General features: G+C 40.3%; 2 protein-coding genes across 3 annotated transcripts; one reads left to right on the top strand and one right to left on the bottom strand.

Moving 5' to 3' along the window:
• Positions 1–7,395: 7,395 nt before the first annotated feature.
• gprin3b (GPRIN family member 3b) lies at positions 7,396–12,995 on the bottom strand. Of its 2 annotated transcripts, none has more exons than XM_085781386.1 (2): positions 12,523–12,995; positions 7,396–10,323 (listed from the first exon to the last, which is right to left on the bottom strand). In XM_085781386.1, the coding sequence occupies exon 2, from the start codon at positions 10,229–10,231 to the stop codon at positions 7,994–7,996; it is 2,238 nt and encodes a 745-aa protein (XP_085637512.1). In that variant the 5' UTR covers positions 10,232–10,323; positions 12,523–12,995; the 3' UTR covers positions 7,396–7,993. The 2 variants fall into 2 exon arrangements, with proteins under 2 accessions (XP_085637512.1, XP_085637503.1); XM_085781377.1 differs by having other exon boundaries at positions 12,513–12,995.
• A 7,636-nt stretch (positions 12,996–20,631) lies between these two features.
• Positions 20,632–25,653, top strand: elmod2 (ELMO/CED-12 domain containing 2). Its single transcript, XM_085781451.1, has 9 exons — positions 20,632–20,755; positions 21,833–21,980; positions 22,078–22,106; positions 22,960–23,057; positions 23,152–23,281; positions 23,755–23,888; positions 24,253–24,321; positions 24,456–24,589; positions 24,706–25,653. The coding sequence occupies exons 2-9, from the start codon at positions 21,836–21,838 to the stop codon at positions 24,861–24,863; spliced, it is 897 nt and encodes a 298-aa protein (XP_085637577.1). The 5' UTR covers positions 20,632–20,755; positions 21,833–21,835; the 3' UTR covers positions 24,864–25,653.
• Positions 25,654–25,704: the final 51 nt, after the last annotated feature.

Here is a 25,704-nt window from a genome sequence, read left to right on the forward strand (position 1 = left end):
TTTATGCCAACCTGGGTGAGATGGATGTGACTGAGCCATAAATCATACAGTATCATAAAGACAAGTTAATGAGTATTGTTGGATGCTTGTGTCCCAAACAAAGGGTCATTAGGATATCTTTATCTGCATATGAGTGATACAGAACTGACCTGTCCCACACAGCAACTTGTTGTCAATGTCAAATGTGGTATTAAGTTCTTATTATTTATTATTAACAGGCTGGTACAGTACAAGCATGAAGAAAAATATGAGTCCAGGTGTCACAGGAGTTGACAATATTACAGTACACAGCATGGGAAATAAAAGAGAGAAAGGTTACAGAAATAAGAATAAACAGCGCTGTCTATTTTTACTTGTTGAATGACTCTCTCTCTTTAAAAAAAGGTGATTTAATGCACAATACAGTGGAAATAAAACATGTTAAAGTTTTAAATGTTGAATGTGCACATGCCCATTGTCTTAATGTCCTTGTTGTAAATCAAACCTTTGTGTGTAATCAAAACTGTCAACGACTTTATGTAATAACCAAGATGGACAATCAATCACGTGACCATTTTTATTACACTAGTTCTTGACAAACTGGGAATTTGTATCTTTTACTTAAACGGTTTTTTCTCACCCGTAAGCAGCAAATTCATGATCTCAGAACTTTTTATAGCTCTTTTCATAATCAACAAATTTATCGATTACAGACTTAACGTCAAAGACCTTGACCAGAGAGTCCACTGAAGTCACGCCACAAATTTGTTGGTTTCAGCTAGAATTTACATTTTCTATTTCACACTTACAAATGGTAAACTTTTCATTATATTCCTATTATAGCGATGTTGGTTCTGCCCTGTCAGTTTCAGCCAGAGAATGGTCAGCTAAAAGGAGGGAAATGGGAGAAATGTCAAGAATACTATGTGAACAAGGTCTCTAAATAAAGTGTCGCTAATGATATCTCAACAGTCTGCAGTGGACTTCGCATGATAATATTCATAATGTGGAATCGATTTTTCAAAAACCTTTTTGATTTGTTTAATTACCTTTGGGAATAAAACAGTGGGATAGACCAGTCAATCAGACCTCATAACAACTTCAATATTAGGGTGTCAACACTACTTTGCTGTCTTGTAGCTATCGAGGTATAGCATGCCAATAATAATAAACATTTAAGCATTTACGTGTGTCACTCCACTGCTTTGCACTAATTCAGTCAATTCATCAAGCAACCCAGTTAAACATCATAAATCCACCAATAACAATGTAACCCCAAGTAATATCACTTAAGGCTCCATTGAAAATATTATTTATATTATTTTATATATTAATTAAAACAATATGGACAGCATTTGATTGTGTTTTAAGTCATAATTGACAAATGTAACTTGCTGCCACAGGAACAGTGGTTTGGCTGCATAATGTTACGTCATAGGTGTGCTCCATTACTCAAACACTTGGCGCTACATCTCCGATCAAAATCATCTCCTGGACTCACTCTGAATGTGTTTGAGTGTGAAGCAGCATCTCTCTGTCTGTTTCCTTCATAATTCTCTCAAGATAAGGGGTTCCCTCCCATTTTTTTCTCTCACAAAAGGCAGTTATGTAACAAAAGCTGCTTATCTCCCTGCAGGGATGCCAGTGGCAGAAAAAAAAAAGATTCTTTAAGCGGTATGGTGGTTGAGACCTATTGTTTCAGAAACTGTCAATATAGTATATTGATATCTGTGTATGCATGCTGTGTCTGTTTCTTTGTGTATTTCTCTCTCTCCTTCTGTGTGCCTCACCTTTATCAGTGCTGAGTTTGTTTTGAATCTTCTTGCTCCACCAGGGGACCTATGATTTATGGGCACATCTGTCAACCATAATAAAGCAGTCTCTAATGAAGCAAGGGAAGGTGACCTTTGTGTGTATATATGTGTGTATGTTTGTGAGTGCTTTTTTTTTCCAAGCGTGCATTTTTCCACATGTATTCTCTGTTACAAAGGTTACGAGGGCATGTGTTTCTGAGCTGAATGGTGGGCAATCAATGATAAGCTCTAAAATACTGGATTTTTGTGCATTTAAAGGAGAACACAGAGAGCAAAAGGGGAACAGAGTAATAAAAAACATAGTGTGTAACCACAAAATAATGACTGTTAATTGAGACAAAAGGGGTATGTGGCAGAAAACTGGAAGTGTTTGATAAGGGAGCACACTCACACAGCCCAACGTTGCACCACAAACAAATGTAGGCCACATATTCCACTGGGAATGGAGCGGCCATCAGGAGGACGAGCTTCACTTCCAGCTATCAGGCTAACACAATACGAAGGATACAGAGGCCGTAGTAGACCATTTTCATGGGAAATATTCAGACGAGAGGAGGCCAGCACAAGCTTTAATCATCCCACTGTTAGTGGCTTATGTTTCATTACGATATCATCATCGAACAGAGAAAGGAGGGTCTAGGACAGACAGAAATGGAGGCTTAGGGAGACAATGGAGAGTTGAGGTTGAGGGGGGCGATAGTGAGAGAAAGAGACCAGAGGTAGACACAGAAGCAGAAAAACAATTGTGGAAATGGGTGGAAATGGAGATACTCAAAGACTAATCTCCAGAGCAGTTTCACTGCTTGGGATATGTAAAAAAATAAAATAAATAAAAATAATAAACGGCAACACTATGATCACCAGCCACATCTAATTACCCACTCCACAATCTCAAAATATGATCTGTAAATAGTAATTAACACGCATTCCCACGATAAACGTGTATCTAATATGCCACAAAGGATCTGTGCAGTGGATACATTTTATCCTGATGATGATCTGGATAATTGTAATGGCTTCTCTCCAAGTGCTGTAGCATCTGTAGGGCCTCCCACAAAGGTTTCTATACGAGCTGAACAAACTAATGTGTTTATGACGCTAACTGGGTCACTGCAAGCAGATCTCAAATCCCAACACCAGGACAGCAACTTATCATAGCACTTCAATTATAGCTCAAAAATGTCGCTGCCCTGAATTCGAATGCAAGGATGCTGTAACTGAGGTAAACATGGTGGTGACATTATTATTTTATTTTTATTATTATTATTATTATTGTGGTTTTTACAGAAATAGATGTACGTACAGTATGCTTTGTACCACAGTTTACTTTGCAGCCCTGCTCACCCAGAGTATGAGCACCATTAGTTTCAACATCAGTGTGAGTCAGGGGAGGGGAGGCCCTCGGGCTGTAAAACTGGGGCTCCTACTTCCTCTCATGGATTATCAGTCTTATATTTTAGCTTCTGACACAGTCTGGGAGATTCCTTGTTAAGTGGTAACACTTCAGAGATCATTAATTTGCTCTCAGGCTGTAGGTGTCAGTGCTGTACTGTCACTGGTGTGTTTCTTAGAAATGAATAAAATCACTAGTGTTTTTTTTTTTTTTTTTTGAAAGGTTTTGCCCTTTAAAACAAAAATATGAGGTGTAAGGGCTGGTGACAGAATTATTCATCAGGGCACCACTAATTTGTGCATAGCAAAATAGAGCAAGGATGAGCAATACAGGAAGACTGCATGTGTGGCCACTAAAGCATTTTGTATGCAAACTAAATTATATATTGGTTATTAAATGGCACTTTGGCTTTAGAGATAAGGAAAAGGTCAGATTTTTTAAGTCTATAAAGCACCAAAAGCGACAAAGATTAAGGTTAGGACAAGACTGTGTTTCAGTTACATGTTAGTTAATGAGTTAATTAAATGAAAACACATCAAAACAAGCAGTCTCATGCTTCAATTATTTTTTTAATCTTTTGGTTTTTATTTCTGTGAGTGCCTAAACATTACCATGAAAAACGTATTCTTTTATAAATAGGGACATCACACTTACCGGTAGTGGATTTTATTTATTAAGACATTTCCTTATGGTTTTGATAGAAATCCCGTCAATCATCAAAACATATACTGTGGCAAAATAGTTACATACTGTCTCCAACCATAATTTTAGGTAAAGGGGGGGTGGGACTTGTAGCTGGTTGTGCCACAAACAGAGAGGCAAACTGGTGCGTTGTTTCTTATTCTAATAAGAAAAACACAGAATATCACCAACCTTTCACCAGCCACAGAAGGACTGGGAGAGGGTGAGGAGGGGGAAGCACTATAATGGTTATTGGAGCACTGGGTCACCAATAGTGGACTTTCCCCATATAACAACACATTGAAATGCGTATGGAGGGCAGTGCTCAGAAGGAAAGTTATTGTCGTCCTCTGCTTGCTATAGGGCAGTGAGCAGTATTTGTCCATGTGCCTTTGAAACCCATCTCCAAGTCTCTTTTAGTGCTGCGGTCCAATCTAATTTGCACATCCAAATGGGAACCAGTCATAACGACACACTGAGTAAGGTTGGGTTATTAAAAATCGAAACACAGCTGATTAAAAGTAGGGTGAAAGAAGGCTGGTGACCAGGCCTGCAAAAAAAAAAAAAGGTCAGAGCTGGTGTGTAAAGGTGAAACTGACCTAGACAGGAAGAGGAAGGAGAGATGCATTATTTTACCTGAGGCAGAATATATATGTGAAGAGGACACGGGGGGCACAACTACCTCCAGGAAGATTCACAGGCTCGTGTTCTTACAAAAATCTGAGCAGGCAGGATGAGATATACAGTAAGTACGACTCAGTACCTGTGTCCTCTGATCACAATGAATAAAAAAAATAAATAAATAAAGATTAGGCGTTTCAGTCTGTGTTGTTCTTTACAGGTTGTGACATTTCACAGCGCAGAGACGACGAGTAAAGAGGACTTTTTTCCCCCTGTTATCACATCCTGACGTTAACAGAAAGTGACATGCTTGTTAAGACAATAACAGCAGTCGCCTAGAATCAGTGTTACATCCGTCAGGACAGTAAATTCACAATGAAAGGAGGTGTTCGCCATCATATAGAGGATACTGAGAATATTCCCTTGTTCAGGAGCGTCTTAGTCTTGTGGGAAATGAGTTATTATCTTGTTCATACACTGGACATGGGCACCTGGAGTACACATGAGTGGGACATTAAACGGCAGCGGAGCCCTACAATTAACCTTAAAACCTTAATTAAATCTGAAGAGCAGACAGTCTACGTGGAGATTCTGCTCAGTTACATACAGTACATTCATCACACAGCTTTGCAGCAGCTAATGGTTATTTTCTATCATTTAATCAGTCGGTGTAAATGACATCAGATAGTAGTAAAAGAAAAAAAATCACCCATCAGAAAGTTGAAGACATTAGTCTTGTTTTGTGTTATGTAATGAAAGACATACGTGAGAAGCTGGAACCATCAAATGTTTGACTGAACAATGACCCAAGTAATTCATTGATCTGCTTAAATAAATTGATCAGTTGGCTTATCGTGGTTGATATAATTGTCTAAACCCAGTCAGATGCATGGAATGACTAAACAGTACTGCTTTTAGGTTGCCTTTAACATCTGGCCAGGGACAACGGACGAAAACTAGCCTTGTTGGCTAACTCTGGCCCACTCACAGTTTTTCTTTTAACTCTGTTGATTAGTGGTGCACTGTCCCTATGAAATAAACTACTAAAAAAAAAAAAAAAAAAAAAAAAAAAAACAGTAACAGAAAGCTAATGTGTAAATTTCCAGCCTAGCTGAAAGCCCATACATACAGTATGGCCTTCACAAACACTTGACTTTTGTTTAATGGCTATTTTTTCTAAAGATGTGAAAGTGTTTATGATATCAGACAACTTTGGGTCGTGTAAGGGCTCAAAGTACCATACATACATAGTACCATAGTACCATACATACAGTACAGTGATGTAAGAAATGCTAAATTGGGTTTATAAGTAGCTACATTGAACTATGGACGTTCATGTGTTTCATTGACTTTCTCTATCACTGAATCAATGCGATGTTGGACATACAGATGTTTCCTATGGATACAAGTAAAGGTTACTGATCAATCTGCCTATTATTCTCCTGATTATCTATTCAGTTTATATAAGTCAACATTCTGTTCATAACCACTTCAAACTGTTAATAGTGTGTCTAAAAAGTGTCCTTAACTTGTTTCTTTTATTCAACCATGAAGCAAATGAGAACCATTATGTGAGAGGTTGTCGGTAGAATTCATTCATTCATTCATTTTTGAATGATGTGAATGGCGACCTAAAAATCCACAATAACTGAAAACGCTTGTATGATTGTTTACCAGCGTCGTTCTGCTTTTGAAATTCAAGGCCCATGACATCTTAGAAAGTCATGGTATCCCCAACTATGCTCTCACACACATCAATATTTTTCATACAGCCTTGCTATCATGCCTGAAACTGACAGGGTCTGTTTAGATTCCCTCGGGGCTAGGAGCTGCCCAGTTTTCTCGCTTCCTTCTTCAAAATGCTAAAATGAGATGTGCTCTGGCGCTGTCTTATCCACACGGTGCACACCTTTATATACGGCAATAAATCCTAGCAATGATACCTCGCACTGTGTGTAGCCAAAATCTCACAGACAATATAATAAACAACACAGAATTGTACGTTCATTGCTGATAAAACTGCCTGTTTCAAGCCCTGAAGTGGAAATAAGTAATATCCATCCTTCTCCCCTATGACTCCACACTTACTGTAAATGACCTGTTCAAAACCCTTTTCTAACTCAGACTTACACAACAACAAAGCAACATCCCAGACCTGTATATCTTTCTCTTGGAAATATCCACAAGACTGAGTCTCTCCTGTCCTTTGCTGGCCTATAAAACCATTTCAGGAGAAATGCATTGATTTCTCTCTCTCTCTCTCTCTCTGGCTGACATAGTCCTGTAATTGTAGGTCTTATGTTCACACAAAGCTAGGCAATGCCAAGGAAAAGTACACATTACTGACGAGGCCCCACCTGAAAACATCAAATGCTCAAATGCATAGTTGTTCCTCTATCCGTCAAACAAAAAGAACTAGTTGGGAGCAAGATCTTTGCATCGGAACAAACTTTCAGATCAGAAACTGCCTCATTAAGGTTGATGTCCAATGTATCCGTCTATAACCTACTGTACCTTTACTCCCAGCAGCAGTCTATCACTCCCTCACATCTCCTGTGGCCAGCCGTGATGTTGCCTGCTGCTTTCACTTCCTCGTGCACTCTCGGCTTCGACACCATCTCTCCTTGAGTTACTGAAGTGTTTGATCTGTCTTTATAACACACTGCTTTTGTTTTATTTTCCTCGTGTTTAGTTTTCCTACAGCCCCATGCAGAGCCATCAACCTTTTTGTCTAGAAATAAACACATGAAGTATTCTGGAAATGACCAAAGAAAAGTGATGCTTAAAAATCTGTCATTACGCCAGGAATAAAGAATATTAAGCTCAGCTTTGTTTATTTTTTGTCATTTTTAATAAAAACCAAAGAAGAACAGAGATTAAACAGTGCATGTATGCATACGGTCCCCATTTTCTTTTTTCCTTTTTTTTTTGTACAATGCAATCACTGACTAAAAATAAATGTGCAGGAAAAGAAAAATACAGCAATCTTATAAATATAGGGCCCTAAAACATCTCAAATACAGATACCAAATGCACCAAAATGTAATGAGATGTTGGTTGAATATATTGGCACAAATATTCTGACAGTAAGTAATATGCCCAGCCCATGATCAGTGCCTTGTAACTGTGAAGGTCTGGACTTCATGTTAAGTCATACAACTGCCATTTCAACTAATATACATGCGTTTTACTATTATTATTGCCTTTGTTATTTAAAAACAGTTAGAAGTCTTCTCTCTTTTTTTCATAGTATCTATTTCTATAAAATAACTCTTGAGTTGCTCATCTTTATATTTCTATTTCCTACCTTCTTTGATCACAAACATCACAATAGTTTGACTCTTTATGCTACAACATTCCAGTATACGTACGTACTTACTTACAGGGATCGTCACCCCGCTAATGTTTCACTTGGCATTGCAGTCATGATGGGAGGAGGACAAACATTTTGACCTCTAGGAAAAAAAAGGGAGGAGTCCGACATTAGCCACCTCTGTGTGCTGTGCTACTCGAGGACGGAGGAGGGAGGGGGACGCACGCAGCAGTTGGGCCGTCTGACATTTTGCAGCATTGACCTGAAAATGTTCTGCTGCCTCCTTTTGTTCTTCGTGCCCTGTCCCGGCGAGTCCACACCGGTGATTGACTTTCGGAAGGAGGTCTGGGCAATCAGTTTCCTCTCTTGCTCCTTGATTTTGCACTGCAAGTGGCTCTGAATGGCAAAGCCAAGGGATTCTGGGTCCACCGACGCCCCGTAAACCTCCCAGGTCATCCCTTGTTCGTCCCACACGACATCGTGGACGCTCTTTTCTTTCTCCTTCCCTGACTGGTCCTCCTCGTCTTTGTGTCTCCCCGGCTCCTTCTTCTGTTTGCCCGAACTTGCCTTGGCTTTGCCTTGAGCTTCCTTGCTCTTTTCTTTTGAGCTCTCAGCTTTCTTTTTAGTTGGAGCTGACTTGGATGTGGTGTTTCCTACTGCTGTTGTCGGCAGGGCCTTTTCAGGCTTGGTTGTAGCGGCAGCCTGACACAGTGCAGCATTGTTACTGTCAGCAGATCCAGACTTGGAAGCACCGGCTGTCTCTGGGGGGGTTCCTGATTTGAGAGCGGGAGCTTCAGCAGAGGTTGTTTTTGCTGCAGATGTCTGAGCTGCAGTCTTGTGTTGGGAGTTACCTGTATCCTTCTGCTCTTTGTTGTTGCTGTGTTCAATATTGATTTGATAAACTGGCTGGATGTTGCACAAAGCTGGCCCCGGTTCTTTGGGCTTTGCCCCTAGCATGGCATCTTGCTGCTGGGATGAAGTGTTAAAAACCATGCCTGCGTTTTGGTTGTGACACATCTCTGCCTCAACTGTGAGTCTCTCTGACCTTGGATCAGTCGAGGTGGATAGAGAAGTCATGCTCATCTGATGGACGCACGCAGCCCCGTCCACCTGACAGACAACAGTCAGGCTGTGCGCCTCCTCCCTGGGGACTGCGCCACCGCTCGGCCTGGCAGTCACAGCGAAGGGCAGCAGGCTCGGACTCGTGGCCACAGCCTTACTGGACGTGTTGGCCACCGCCTGAACCTCCATATCATGGCGCTGCTTGACTGGGGTGGAAGACAGGGATGAGGTCATAGTCGAAGCCTCTTTGTAGAGCTTGCAGTGCTGCTGCTGCTGCTGCTGCTGCTGCTGCTGCTGCTGCTGCCCTTCGGTGACAGCTGTGTCAGTCTGGCTGGCTTCTTCAGCCACCTGTCCATATGCCGGCATGTTTTGCATGGCCTGGGGCCGAGTGGAGGAATCCTTCTGTGAAGACGCTGGCTGATGTTTATCCAAGGAGACTTGTGGTTCCTTTGCTGTTTGTAAATCCTTCTCTGGGAAAGTTGAACTCGTATTCTGATTCATAAGCGTCGGAGTCTCTGCTTCTTTGCTGTCAGGTGGAGGTGTAGCAGAGTTAAGGGGGGGTGTCGTTTCCATGTTTTTTTGAGGTTTGGGAGCCTCCTGCAGACTCACAGAGCTTTGTGAGGAACTTTGTATATGATCAGGTTCTTTAGATTTCTGTGCTGTGGCAGTGTCTTTATGTTGAGGAGCTGATATAATCCCTTTATTCTCTTGCTTGGGTGCAGATGCTGTTTGCCTTAATTCACAAGCACTGTTTAGATTTTTATTGCTTGGAGATACATGTTTATTACTGTCCTCTGCTGCAGTGGCTTTGGCTGAGGATGTCAGCTTTCCACACTCCTCCTCCGCTGCACTTGGCCCTTTTATTCTGCAGTCATTGGTCTGCATGTCGACCTTTGACGCTGTAGCAGCAGACAACAAGCCGCCCTTACAGATTTCCTTTTCATCAGCCGGGCTTAACATTTTAATATTAGCGTTAGAATCCCTCCGGTGGTCCCCAGCCTCACCCACACCTTGGCCTGTTAGAGACAGGTCTGACATCTGTTGGTCTCCACCTGTCACAAGCTCAGATTCTGTCCCGTTTCCATTGGCTGGGACTGGTTTGTCTGACACGGTGCTGCTAACTGGTTCACCTCCCTTGGAGGGTGTTTTTTGGGTATGTGGGATGGTGTTAGCAGGAGCGCCAGTCACAGACACGTTATCCTGTTTGTGGTCTGGGGATGTGAGGGTGGGCTTTGGACAAACCTGAGAGAGTTTGAGGTTGGGCTCTTTAGTCCAGTTGGCATTAGTCTCCTTATTGCCCAGCGTGTCCACCGCAGCCAGCTGAGGCACCATCTGGACTGTCACTGTCCTTTTTGGGTTAGTTCCCATGCCGGATTCACAGTTTCAGTCTTTATAGTATATCGTCGTAATCCAGATCAAGATGAAAACAGAATATGCAACCAGCTGATTTGTGCAAATTCCTAAAAGAGGAAAACAGAAATAGATTTAGCTTATTTTAAATGATTGATCACCACTTTTCATAATTTAAGCGAAAATAATCAGACCAGACACATATTATACTCCCAGCTGAGGTGATCATTATGTAAGTTGCATAGAGTGTTCTACATAGTTTCTTTGATTAGTTATTAACATGCATTTAAATAAACATTGCTGGAATAAAGGACCAAGCACCAGAACAACGACCTGTGTTTGTCCGCTTTAATCACTTCTTGCCTTGAATACAATTGATATATCTAATTCAAAGTCTCATTTCCTGAGTGATCATAAGATACAGTGTAAATAATAATGGGAATATGTTTAACAAGCTTGTGTGTGTGAATTTGCCTCTGATGAAAGGCTACAGGAAAAACATAAACTGACAATCAAAGCAGGATTCAGACAAGTCAGAACACATGGTATATTCTTATTTTGTAAACCTATATTAGAAAATGTAAATATATATTGTTGAACTGCTTGGTGCAGTTGAATAACAAATAAATAAATTAATAAATGACTGTGGGTAATCCCTAAAGAATAAGCAAAAAAAAATGCTGTATCACACCAAAGCAAAGTTTATGAAGCAAAGAAAGCAAAGTACAGAGCTAAGACTTTGATATATGCAGTGCTTAAAGTGCTTACTTTTCCATAAGCACTTTAATTTACAAACTGTGGATGTTCCCCCATTTAATGAAGTTAAATCTGACCAACCAGTCTCCTGCTGCTTATACGGAGCACCTCATCATCCAAATCTCATCTAAAGTCATTGTAAATGCCAGGGATAATGAGTGTTACAGTACAGAAAGAGATACCTGATGAATTCTCTTCTCTCATTGCTCGTCGTCAAGAGGCTGTAATGATGTGATTTTAGTGTCTTGTCAGCTGAGCTAACTGTTCTCTGATGGATGGCAAACTAAACCACATGAGACACTGTTAGAGTCTCGTCTAATGCAGTTGAAATATAGGTATCTCAATATTTTTATGTCAGACAAACTAATATTATTTTCATTTCCTTTTTAAAAACTCCTCCTGCAAAATTGCCACATGAGATGAAAGTGCACATTGAGAACAACCACAATCTTTGATTTAAAGTGATCTTTTCTTTGTCTCAAGAAAAACAGAGTAGCTTTGAAACTCAGCTAGATCTGTCTTTAGATCCTCTTTCATCCTGCGATCAATCTAGTCTAAAATCTAGGCAGTGACCTACAGTTTCACAAATCTCTTTATCCCAGGCCTGATGAATGACTCCATCTCAGTCTGTCTCCCTAAATGTGTTAAAGCATCTGGGCCAATTCGGCAAGTAATGTGCCAGCACTCAGCAGACAGACGTCCGAAATATCTGATCTTTTGGAGTCAGACAAAATGAATTGCTCTGTGATCAAGACTTTTCATTACACAAAGAGGAAGCAGAGACACCAATGTGTAGTTTAGTGGTCCCTGGAGAGTTGGCCATGTCCATTTCAGTCACGGTATTGATGGTAATCCATTCTGCATAATGTGCAGCTCATCTCAGTGAAACTAATGTTAAACTCAGCCTTGTCCTTTGTGTCCATTCCCTCTCTCCCAACAAGTCTCAACATTGCTCCTCATTGAGAGGGAAACAAAAAGCTGTTGAGATCATATATGTCTGCTTTACACAAAAACAAACAAACAAACAAACAAACAGTATATTTAGTCACCTAAAAGCATGGTTATTGGATGAGACTTGAAGAATAGTAGGCTTCTGCTCTCAGTCATAGGGGTAGCCCATTTGTGTGTGCTCTTCCTCTATGCATCTGCCCGTCTGTTATCAGAGTGCAAATATTTATGGAAAGCATGCCCTGACCATGTTCACATATTGTACAATTAAAACGCCCAGGTGTCAGGGGATTTTTTACCCCTGCAGCAGTTTTAGAAAATAACAAGAGGAGTGTATGCAGAATGTGAATTCATGCAAAAAACGGAAAAACGTAACATGCATTAAACTGATGCACACACGCACACGCACACACACATTGCACATAGACCTATTCGGGCTAATTAACATTTTTGTCATATCCTACATTTGCAGTCTTGTCCCACCCGAGCACATTAGAGGCCACTGATGTTTGCTGGTTTGATTTGACCTTGCAAACGGATTCAACATTTGAGGGAAAGGAAAGCACCGTCTAGTGAAAAGAGGAGGATGGCTTACCTTGAGAGACGCGTTATGCCCCGGTACCGTGGGGTGCAGTTGGCGCGTCCGTGTCAGCGAGATGAGGCTATATCCTGGGAATGAATATGGAAAATCAGCCCTGTGTCGGTGACACCAAGCCACGCCTTCCACCAGAATATGGGTCTTCTTGGAGGTATCGATCCTCCACAGCAAAGCGCAAAAATTCAAGCACCCTAAGTGACTGATCGTGCGCAATGAGTCATCACCGTCCGACCGATGGATGCTGCCTCCCGGCTCTTTATAAGCGCTGCCTCCCGCTTTAAAAAAGTGAACGTTTTGCACAAAATGGACCTCTCATGGTGCGTGCCATCCCGGGCTGAACTGGTCCAGGCAGCGCAGGCAGCGTGGTGCAGTAGAGTAAACCAGATGAATGGATGAATGGGGGAGAGGGTGAGAATGGAGGAGGTGTTGTATCAGCCGCAGGCAGCTACAGGAGGCTCACTTGCACTTGAAATTGATTACTTCTAAATCCAAGCACTGGTCTTTTGCCTCCCAGAGGAAAACCAATATTCCAAGTAGATGGATAGTTCTGTGACATTTTCTATAATTCAGAGGTGGGTTTATGAGGAGACCCAAGCGTGTGTCCCCCACCAAACATTGGACGTCTGATGGACGTGCAGATCATGTCTATATTGCGTCCGTCAGTCCAAGACCAATTCTGGACGCCTAAATGACGTCCAAACTAGGTCCACTATTTGGACGTCTAATCATGACCCCACTTGGACGTCAATATGCAGTTAAACATTTGGACGTCAGGCTTGGTCACTTTTTTTGGACGTCTAAGACAGGTGCAGGAAATTGACATGATTAATGATTGTAGTAGTTTTAGTAATAGTAGTAGTGGACAAATAACAATATTGTTATCAACATGATTAATAAATACGAATATATATTGTTTGTGATTAAACATTATAAGAGACGTCCAAACAACGTCTTGTCTACGTCATTTTTATATGTCTAATTTTGGTCCCCTGAAGGTGCAGACTGTTACTCCAGATGACGTCCAAATGTGGGCATTGTAGACATCTCTTCTATGTTCAATTTAAACTCATTTAGGACATTGTTCTTGAGTACATGTGATATTTTGTTATTTTACATCTTTGTTTTTCCTACTGTTTTTTTTTTTTCAATTTCATTTCATTTTATTTCAATTAATTAATTAATTAATATTTTAATTTATATATTTTGAAATGAAATTTGTGGGAGATTATGGCTTCAGAAAATAATTTCACCCGATCATGGTTCATAAGAGTAGGGAGAAGTACGGTAAATATAATTTTGAACAGTCTTTGATAAGAGCCTTTATTATTTAAACTAGTCAAAGGCACTCTGATTGGCTGAGGCAGCATGTGATCATACTCTGATTGGCTGAGGCACCAGCAAGCACTCTGATTGGCTGAGGAAATACACCAAGCAACTGGCGCGTTTCTTCTCCTGCAGAAACAGACTGTGGTCAACATAACGCCTTGGTTACAACAACATCGTTTTCCACTAAGTGGAAGGTAAGTTTGCTTGGTTTAGTTGATTTTATGTTTACTGTATGCATTTATAGCATGGATGTAGATTTATAGTGTCAGTTTCTTTCCGGCGCCCATTTTAATGTGTCATTCACACAAGACGCGCTGCGGCGTGCACCTTCACGGCCCCGGTGTCTGCTCTATTTGCTGTAATGAGTAGCTATGAGGACTGTTGTGGTAAACTGGGATGTGAGTGGTAGTCACGGATGCTAGCCGCCACCGCTAGTTAGCATCGGGCTAGCGGAAGTTAGCATCGTGCTAGCGGAAATTAGCATCGGGCTAGCGGATAGCATCCACTGCTTGCACTCACTAGCATCCAGGACAGCTAACAGTGCTAACAGCCCTCCTATACTCTGCTGTACGGAGCTCCTCCTGGGCTCTGTCATACACACAAGCTTCCACTAGCTACTCTTCCTGGGTTCTGTTTCACAGTGAGGATGGTGTGTTGTGCAGTTTCCACCAGAGTTTTGCATGTATTAAAAAAAAAAAATCTGTAACACCACACGTATTTTTCATCCACTTAACAATTAGGCCTATGCACTACTTTGTGTTGGTCTATCACATAAAATCCCAATAAAATAAATTAAAGCTGTTGTTACATGACAAAATGTGTAAAGTAAAAGTTCAAGGTGTATGAATACTTTTGCAAAGCACTGTATCATTCACATTTATTTATAAATGTTTTTTTCCCCTATAGGCTCTTCACTAATGCCCTGATGGTGACATCTAATATCAAGGGAGAAGACAAAGGTTTATAGAGCAATACAAGGTAAGCCCATATGTCATATCTTAACATTTGCTGAGATGGTTTTGTATGAATCCAGTATTGAGAGTGAGGAGTTGTCGTCACAGCTCAGAGCCCCAATAGAGATTGCCAGCGTGTCGTCATCATGACGTATTCCCGGCGGGGAACGCAAAGCATTGTGGGAAACTTTGGCACAAACAAACGCGCCAGACTTTGAATTTGTGGAGGCAAGAACGCTAGTTTCAAATATCTACTGCTCTGGTTTGAAGATGCCATCAACCTGCTGTGTTGTGAACTGCAACAGTCGTTCGCACGATAGACAGGGCAAAAAGTTACATTTAGTACCATATAAGTAAGGGATAATGTATAGTTCGGAGGTTGTTATGGAGAAATAAACCCCGACAGGTTGTATGGAACCCGGTTTCATTCAACATGAAGGGGTTTATTTCTCCATAACAACCGACCAACTGTACATTATCCCGCTTATTACACGGTTTACGAGTGAAATAATTAATTTGAAACATAATGTTGATCAAAATACGACTTTCATCGATTTAAAATTGCATTTAGCGAATCTGCAAGACCGGTCACTTCCGCTGTTTTGCCGAGCCTCCTCCCGTTCGTGCATTTGAAGCCTTTGATAATCAATCAGTGGATCGATGGATTACCATACACGTGTTAAGAAGTGTGTATTGTGTGTAGTCGTATCTGTCATAAACAAGAGATTAACTTTACTGTTTACGGGGTGCGTTTGTGTCGCGGAGCCGCGGTGCCACCGAGACGAGAGGAGAGCTGTGACACCGGGTCAGAGGCTCTGATCAGCAGGTTTGGTTTCCAGCCACGATGTGGAAGGAGCCTCCACTCTCACTGTAACAAGTTACCAGTCATTTATCTCTAACATCACTATTAGTCCGACGCTGTTTAATGACGGTAAAAATGAAACACAAGGTAAATATCCTGCATAGTTTCTCTTTTCTGTGCTGCGCTGATCAGAGCGGCGTCCCTAGCAACGGTCTGTTATACGTGACGAAGGTCCGTTATACAGAAATAACAGACCGCAGAACGCAGCACTGGACCAATCAGAGCAGCATTTAATAGAGCCGTGTAATAATTATATATATATGGGTGCTGGAAGTTGGGCAGCAGGTTAATGTCAGCGGACCACACCATGTTCATAGGGATCCAGCCCTTTGATTGTCTTTATTTTGTCCTCGTATCGTTTATTTGCGGCTGGATTTAGTTTTAGGCGGTATGGTTCTTTGTTGTTTTCCTTTGCCCGCTGCATTGTGCCAGTTAATTCTGTTTTTTATTGTACTTTTGTTATTATTTACATTGTCCATGTCTAGCGCGCTATGTAGATCGGGGGAAATTGGCCAAAGATACCCACAATCCTTTGCGTTTCTGATGACGTTGCCGCCCAGTTGGTCACGTGTCTTGGCAATCTCTATACATCCATGTCAGAGCCCCGCCCCCCTTCTCCGCCATGATGGAAGGATTCCGGTGGCAACAGCCATACTAGTCTATGGGCAAAACAAAATCGTCTACTCCGTAATTTACTGTTTTACAATGCCGGAAATCACTGCTGTGTTAAAAACTGCTTCAGTGATTTACTTTCTCCTTATTCTTTCTAGTAATTTGTTGATCTGTTGGCGCAAAAAAGAGCTAGAATTTAGTCCGTCTCTGTGCTGTTCTGATGACGTTGCCCCTGGCAACCGATAGCGTCTCCTTCCATCATGGCCGACCATCGTCACGTGACTCCTCACTCTCAATTGGTAGTGGAGACACAGGCTGCAGGTTGTCTTTGCATATTTCTAATTATTTGTCTTCTTCTTCTTCTTGTGCAGATGGAGCCATACATTTTGATGACACAGCCAGAGAGGACTTCATAAAGACACATGCTGGAGGAGAGGGATACACAGCAGTCACCCAGGACTGATTATCCATTGTGGAGAATCTTGTCACAGTTTTGTATCACTTTTGTACATGTCTTTTCTGTGTTAAGTATGCAGTAGTTGGTTCTGATTTGTAATTCTTCTCAAAACACATTGAGTTTATCACTTTAATTTTCATTGTGTTATATTTGTTGTTGTGCCACAGACCGAAGCAAGGTGGGCTGTGTAACTTTATGTATTTATTAGTATTTTACCAGCAATATTAATTTCAACAGATACCAATAACTTTATTAGAATGACATGTTTGTGCCAGTGATTAAGAAAATAAAGATGGAAATAAATGAATGGGGATTGAATTGTGATTTATTGGTAAACCTGTGTATAACTGTAGTCCCATATGTTTACAGGAGGTGGAGGATCTGTTTCCTGTTAACTTTCCTGTAGCTTCATCTGGCTCAGCAGCAGGTTTGAACTGGAAATGCATTACACCTTTGCATGCATTTCCAGGTAATCTGCTGCTGAGAAAACCAAATGAAGCTATAGGAAAGTTAACTGGAACAGTCTGACACCTTCTGAAATGGGACTACAGTTATGCACAGAGCCTAGAAGCAGTATAAAAACAATGTCTAAAATTAGTTTAAATTTGATGCAAAAAAGACGTCGAAACGACCACATTTGGACGTCAAATAGCCCTCATGCAGCGGTCCTGTGGACGTTCAGTGGATGTCGGTTTAAATTTTGACGCAGAAAAGACGTCTATAATGACCACATTTGGACAACAAATAGCCCTTATACGGCGGTCCTGTGGACGTCAATACTGGACGTTCAGTAGACGTCGGAAAAAGACGTCGTCTGGAGTAACAGTCTGCACCTTCAGGGGACCAATATTAGACGTGCAAAAATGACTTAGAAAAGACGTCGTTTGGACGTCTCTTTGCTCAGTGGGCCTGTGTGCTGCTACGTCTGTTTAGAGGGCTGCATGAAGGTACATCATGTTTCCAAATAAGATCAGATACTTTTTGTCACATGATATCTGAAATTTTAATACAAAGAGATCCCGCAGGTCTGCTGAACAAATTATTGTAACATTTGCAGCAGGTTATTGGCTTGGTGTCATTTAATGTGTGACTGTTTTTCATGATTCATGATTCATCATTTTTGTCCACATTTCACATTTTTGGAATGTGGACAAAAATTATTTTTCAAAACAAAAAAATTACACAATCAGAAATGTACATTTCCAGCTCTACAACCACTGACAAATGTGCATTTTCTTTGCAGGCTTAGGCTACTAAATGTTCACATTTAACATTTTATCCAAACATGACACTTGGGGGAACTGGTTTTACCAGGATGTTGACAGTACGGGTCATTCAAATGACTAAGCAACTCATGCTGTCTGTCAGGAGAAAACATGGTGATAACATAAAGTTTCTTCAGCACCACAAAGCCTCTGAAGGAGGGGGTAACAATGGATGGTCATTTTAACCGTCACAATGTTCTTGAACTTGAGCATGTTCATACCAAAACCTAACCTCTGACCTGTAACAGTATTTTGAAAAGAGTTCATGTGATGACAGCAGGGTATGATCATTTTAACCAAAATAGGTTGGTTTAAACATCTGGGTGAAACCAGATGTTCAAATGTTTCACTGTTCAAAAGGAGATGCTTCAATTGTGTTTCATAATAGAATTAGACAAAATTCAGAAGAAGCTCGTATTGGTGACGCTATAGTGACAACGGGCGCAACAAGCTATTTTGTCATTTATTTCAATGACCTTTTATTATATTATACTTAGCCATATCAAAAGGATCCTTGTTTGGGATTTCTCTCAGCAGCTTTGGGCACGGGACCACTGCAGGTAAAACAGACATTTGGGGTCTGAATCCAATTACACCTATTACATTTTTGATTGTTTTTCATCTTATTTGCAGTGTTAGTACCTCTCAGTTCTGTTATACATCACCTAACTTGCGTATGGTAATATTTCCTAGCTCATCCTGGAATAATCTTCATCGTTATTATGATCCTGGTGGGTTGATTACTTTGGGAATTCTGTTTTCAAGTAAGTCCTGGTTGTCAGACAGGATCTCCTCTTGGAATGCAGTCACTGTATGGGATAAACCTCCTGCCTTAAAAAGCCCAGAGGGACTGATTAGGTGAGAGGGAAAACTGCGACTTAATTACAGGAGAGCAGCTCCACACAGGCTGCATGTAATGCTGATATGCTGATACAACAGCCTCCTACTTCAGTGACACAGAATAAACCTGATTTAACAATGAAGGTCCACCAGGTTGCCACCATTTTAAACATGACACAGAAAGAAGACCTTAATTTAATGGTAGACTATCTATAGCCTATATTGGAGACCCTAATGCCAAGTACAGGCTGATAAAACATAATATGACTTGCGTGTTTTAAAAATAGACTTTAAAAATCAATTTAATCTAAGACACACAGTCATACTGTAGATCTGGCATCATCTTGTGGTTATTTCGAGAAAGACGACTCCTTTGCTGCCCTTGGTTCAATCAGCTGAAACCAAGCTGATCTGCAGACAAATAATAATTTTGGGTCTGTTTAATTATGACTGCAGAGAGGACTCTAAGTCAGGATAAATCGTGGGTCAACAGTTTAGCTGATCCTTAATATAAGCTGACAAAATTTTGGCCTACAGCTTGTCTGCAGTCCTAGGCAGCCGTGAAGCAAGGATCAATTAGGCTAGACCAATTAGGATAAACTGTAAGACATCTTTTTTCGGTACTGTTCAATACCAGCATAGTCTTACAGGCGCTGTGCTCGGATGAAGGTCTGTTGGGGATTTTGGTAACTAAAGGTAATGTTTTTATTTCCTCTGGCCTCAGCAATTCTATCTTTAGTCACCCAGACTTATCTCACCTGCAGCTGGTTCAAACTGCAGCAGTAGGACTCCTCTGCTAGAAGAAAGACTGTAGCTATCTGGCCCTGTACTAACCAGTGAGCCATCTGCGTTTTGTTAATTCACTCGATTATCATCTTAACTAAATCTGTGTTTGTAATTGATTGTAATAAGCATCAATACAATAATCTCAGAATTATCTATTTTGTGAAGCACTTTGGTCAACATTTCATTGATTTTGCACATTTGGCACAAAAAAGCTGAGGCCTGGGAGCAATAACTTGATGTTCTGTTTGTTTGTTTTCCCTTTTAATCTTTTATTGGATGTGTCATGTGTGTGTGCATGTAGGCTACGTCTCTAACTGTCCATATGTAGGCTATTTTATGTAGGCTATTTATTGTCTGCCAGGCAGCTACTACCATGCACTTAAATCCATGACAAATTTCCCCTAGGGGACAATAAAGTTTATTCTATTCTATTCTATTCTATTCTATTCTATTCTATTCTATTGTGCGCTTTGTGTGGACCCTAAATACAGGACAGGTTATCCACAAATTTGGATAACCTAATTTGCATTGAGCTGCCTTGTGTATCGGACAACCCCCCATTGATTCTAATTATATGTTAAGGAGGTGAGGTATCTATTCTTTACGTAAATCTATACGTAATCTATAAAACAGAAGACTTCCATCTTTTCCGTGAAGGTTTAACTATTTCAGTTGAAGACCACTATTTTCCTCCCACGTGTACAGACTGCTGTAAGCTAAAAGGACAGTAGATGGCGCCGCTTCCGTGTTCATGGCACACTGTCGTTGAAATGGTTGGCGTGTGCTGTGTTCAAAGACGTCATGACATTCAGCACGTACAATAAATCCAACCAAAGTTTCTCAAAGCATGTCCGCATTTTTGAAGAAATTTGTAAACTCTTTCTTCTTTAAAAAAAAAAAAACAAAGTAAGATTTTATTAATTTTCTAATGTCTAAATCTAAAGACTCATCTTATTTCGAGGTATTAGACAACCGGGATTGGGTTTGCCATTTGCGGTCCGGTGTGGCAGTGAACGCACCAGAGCCAGACTGTTGTCAAGAGAAACGTTGCTAATCTCTCCACCACACGTCTGGTAGCTTCAAAGTGAAGCTAAGTTTAGGTATATCTCTTCTGGCAGTATTGTCTCAGCGACAGTACGGTAAGGTTAAACCCATCTTCTCCTCCGATTCCCATAAATTACAACAAAATCTTGCGACGTAACCTAGTTTAGGTTAACGTAATGTGGCTAGCTAACAGTTAGGGCGAATACAATGACAACCTGTTGTCTGAAACCGGTCAAATGTCACCTCGCAGTTTTGAAGCTACTTTACTTGAAGTTTAGTTTATTAAAACCACAAGAGACCAGCTAGTCGTTTATAATAATAATATGGTTAGATTCCCTTTCAAGAACCTTTACAAAATCTTTGTGAACTGGACGATCACGTTTGCCTGAAGTTAGCTTTAGCGCTAATAATGCTAGCTGGAACAATGCTATTGTTTTGGCATTCACATTGTGTCGTTTTAATGCAGGCGCTGTGTATTTGTGTATTTTTAATGGCGACCAGTTGTATTTCCATAGCCTGAACTGCTCCGAACCGTGGCCATTATCATTCATTACACAGACAGACCAGTACTGGGGCTATTCATTAGAGTGAGAAAGGACAGGAGTGTCAAAAAAGCATCCACTCCACTGTACCTTTATGCAATATAAGTTAGAGATGAACTTACTATTCATTTATGCTCCACTACGTCTAAATGGGAAAATATACATTGCTTTTTCTGCTTCACTGAATGGTTCAACAAACAAACAAGGTAATACTAGGGGGATAAATAATCCATCCATCCATTATTCCAGTCATTTATCTGTATTTGCCTTTGATATGTAACTGTAATTTACTTTTTGTGTCAAGTCAACATGAATGCACTTGTATTATCAATTATTATGTTCAGGTTTTTGAGGCATAAATTAAGTTCTCTGTGTTTGTGCACTTATAATACAATTTTTGTATAATAGTGATGTTGGGAATTTGAATATTTAAGTCTTTTTTTTTTAACTTGTGATATTTTATCAAATGCAGGACCATTTATCAGCGATGCTGTCTAAGTTGCACACCTATTTTAGGGCCTGTCAGACAAATGTCAAAAATACATATTTGCTTGCGTATTGGACTGTTAGATCTTTACTTGGATTTTTTTTTTTTTAGTTATTGATGTCTTTTCACTTTTTGTGCTTTAGAAAATGTTCGGGTATATCTGGCAGTACGTCTACACATCGTTCCTGAGGTACTGGTTGAAGTGGTTCATCAGACAGGCAACTGGGAAATGTGAGCTACAGAGAATATGCTCCGGATACAAGCAAGGAGCAGCAAGGACAATGAAAGCAGGTGAATTGAATCAACCTGAACCTGGTCTAATTCTGCTGTACAGTGCACATTTTTGCCATTACATTAATCCATTAATACTGTGTGTGTCCTATTGTAGAATACTCCATGCGGTCATCTAAGAACAAGGTAAGGAAATGTTATCCTTGTCAGGTGTTAGTTTTTGGTTGATAATCGTTTACAGGTTTAGTTTTCAGTCACGATTGGTTGTATTTTCAGAAAAGCATTAAAATTATTTTTATATTATAATAATTTTGAGTTGCATATGTAAAAATGGACTTTACTCTTACAATGCAAGAAATAAAGACTCAAACAGGTGAGAGTAAATGGGGAAAAAAGCATAGCCCACGGTTGCACATGCAGACATGAATGAATGAATTTTTATTTTCGTGTCATGCCGCCACTGTGGCCCATCCCATATGGGATTACAAGCCACATTTACTGACAAATACAAAAATTAGACATGTAAACATCAAAACAGGCAACACAATTATAACCGCAATTTTTGTTGTGACCATCAGAAGAATTTACAAGAAATACTTTGTCTGGAAATGCTGCCTTCATATCAGACATTCAAACGTCACATTTCTCACAGAGAAGTCTGGAGCAAGTTTAGCTGTACTACTGATCTCTTCATTATCTTTTGTATGTGTGAAGGAGCTCAGTAAAGATAGTATCCTGTGATCTTAATCAGCCTTTATCTGTCACTGCACTTGCCAAGCTTAGATGAATGGACTCTACTTGTAATTTATGGTAACAGCTAGCTAAGCATTTTCTAATCAACAGTCCAGTTCGGTGTGGAAACTGAAGTGCTTGGTCATCTTTTTCATTGTCTCTGTGGTTGACATTGAGAAACATGTTTTCACTGTGGTTGACACTATTATAATAGCAGGCTCTGTGCCAGTTTTCTGTCCGGTGGCTCGCTGTATCATTATTTCTCTGTGGCTACCTTCTCACTCTACTGTGTTTACTTCCCCTGTAGGTTTTAAGAGGAGCCTTGGAAACCAACAAGGATCATTTAGAACAATGCGTAGATCAAATCATGAAGGAGAAGAACGTGAAGCCCCAGAAGGATCCCCTGTAAGGCTGCTTTTGGTTTGCCACTTTTTACTGTCTCACATGCAGCTCTTTCATTGTCACCATATTCATCACTACAGTCTCCCTATTTTTTAAGGTTCAAGGAGAGCCTTCACATCTGTCTGCAACAAATAACGGGATACAGCGGTCTGTATGTCTCTGTGGAAGACTTGAGAAAACAAGTCTTCAGCTCGGACAGCGCAGAGCATGAGGCCATGCTTTTGAAGGTATGTGTTCCTTGTTTTGAGACCATACATTAGAAAAAAACTGTAGTAGCTGATGTTTATGTTTTAGCTCCATTAATACTGTTGCATAAAACAAAAAAAGGATACTTCCAAGGTTTACATACACTCACTGAGCATTTTATTTGCAACACCTGCAAATTCATACAGTTACCAAAATGGCCAATAATATGCCATTAACATTAAACATCAGAATGAGAAACAATTTGATGTGGCATAATTTGAGCATTGTTTTAGTATTTCTGAAAGTATTAGTCACTGTGGCAGTATCTCACACTGCTTTCTTGAACATAAGGGGTTCAGCACAGTTCAGTGGCCTCCCCAGTCCCTAAATCCTGAGTCCAGTCAAACACCTTTGGGAGTGGTACAGTAGAACAGGAGATTGGCAGCATGAATATGCAGCTAATTAATCTGCAGAAATGATGTGACGCGATTAGGGACATTTTTTGTACCATCAGCTGTGGGACCTGTTGATGCCAACAGTCAAACTGGAATCGAGGATAACCAAACAGTGGGGAGATATCGGGTTTCAGGGAGACGATCCAAAGACTGACTTCAGAGGAATGGGCATGTTGGGACTTACCAACCTTGTGTGAGTACAGTAAAGTACCAAGGCTTTAAGCTTATCACCTATAATCTATCATAGAAATGCATTTCATGAAGTTTAAAGTAAATGTAACATAATGTCTGGTGTAAATCCTACAAATATTAGCTGACGGTAGTTGAACCAACAGTGGAAGTATCACAGTTCTCTGTTAATGTGTACTGTACATTTGAAGATTTGGGTTTATTTTTAGGCCAGTCTTACCTGTGTCGTCTTGCTACAATAATAAATACTGATAAAACATATGAATAAACTATAATCCTTTACAACAACTTGTATTTTTATGGGTTAATGTGATGTCATCCACAGGCATTAAGCAATTATTACACTGTACTGTGTTTCCTGTCTGCAGCTTTTTCAGTGAAAACTACACAGAAGAGGCTCGACAGGTGTTGTCTCATGCAAACCATCCAAAGCTGGGGTAAGAGAGCAACAGTTTTTCTCTATTGGTATTGTGTGAGTTTAATAAGTTAATCTTTTTATAATCACTGCCTTACTATGACCAAAACAGCATGGAAACAGACTTTAATAATGTATGTTTACTTCCTGTTTTAGGTATTCATATGCCATAGTTGGGATCAACTTGACAGAGATGGCCTACAGCCTCCTGAAGAGTGGAGCTTTGAAACCTCATTTCTACAATACAGTCCAGAGCACACCTGGGCTGCAGCACTTTCATCAACTGTACTGTGAGTAGATCCAACACCAGTCTTCATTATACCTACCTCTGATTTATTAGTAGTAGTAGTAGTAGTATACACATACAAACCAACCATGTCTTCATTACATGTTTCCTCTCTTCTAGGTTACCTGGCCTATGAATTTGATAAGTTCTGGGTGGCAGAGGAACCAGAGAGCATCATGCAGTTCAATCAGTACAGAGAAAAATTCCACGACATAGTCCAGACACATCTACAGGACCCTGACGTGTCTCTCACATTGACTGTCCGTTCTAAAAACTAACATAAACAAAGGATTAACATGACCCCCCCCCTGACTTGTCCACAGCCCCTGACATTGTTTGATCAGGTATGGGAAGACATGAAGGTTCAGCATTAACAGCTGATCGTGGAACAAAACAGAAAAGCAACCCGAAGCTTGTCCGCTCCTCATATTCCTCAAACATTTAAACAGTTGAATTCTCTTATGTTTGGTTTTGTGTCTCTGTATTTCTGTTCTGCTTTTGTTTTAATCATACTTAATTATTTTAAAGTAGAGCACAAATCTGCCACCCTATACCTCAGAAATGACCATTCCAGTGGCTGATTGTCCATCATAAAGGGAAACGGGAGCTGCTGCGGAGGACTAGTAGTGATAATAACAGCTCTGTGTTTTGTCAGCATTGATGCACCTTCGGTAAGCAAGCAGCCAAATTGTTGCAGTTTACAGACAGTTAATGAAAAATGGTGATGAACTACCATCTTTTTTTAAGCTGTCTTTTTTTGTGTTTGTTCTCAAAATTGTCCTGCTCAGGAATTTGATATTTATGTCCAGAGATCATGACTGAAAGTCAGTGTATGGAATGAACTGTCTCATCTTAAAAGTTGTGCTTAGGTTTAACATGTCCCGACTGATTCCATTAGTGCCGTCTGTAATAATATGCGATTATTATGATGTGGAACTCAATACAGGTTGTTTGCCTCCCTTGTCCAATAATTTGTATGTTATATTTTTATTCTGTGGCTTGCTTTGGAGGAAGTTATGTAATTATTAACACACCTTGCTCAGTTAATAAATACACATTTTGATGTTTTGAAGCGTGTTTCATGTCCATGTGTGAAAGGGCAAGTTAAAAGAAGCAAAC

This window comes from Trachurus japonicus, chromosome 1 (genome assembly GCF_045865225.1).
Source record: "Trachurus japonicus isolate A0001 chromosome 1, Traja_1.0".
In the NCBI taxonomy this organism is placed as follows: domain Eukaryota; kingdom Metazoa; phylum Chordata; class Actinopteri; order Carangiformes; family Carangidae; genus Trachurus; species Trachurus japonicus.

Bases quoted from the DNA above. Each gene is read 5' to 3' on its own strand.
- elmod2 (XM_085781451.1), top strand. From the start codon at position 21,836: ATGTTCGGGTATATCTGGCAGTACGTCTACACATCGTTCCTGAGGTAC. The intron at 21,981-22,077 runs GTGAATTGAATC...GTCCTATTGTAG, and splicing joins AGCAAGGACAATGAAAGCAG to AATACTCCATGCGGTCATCT. The intron at 24,590-24,705 runs GTGAGTAGATCC...CCTCTCTTCTAG, and splicing joins GCACTTTCATCAACTGTACT to GTTACCTGGCCTATGAATTT.
- gprin3b (XM_085781386.1), bottom strand. From the start codon at position 10,231: ATGGGAACTAACCCAAAAAGGACAGTGACAGTCCAGATGGTGCCTCAG.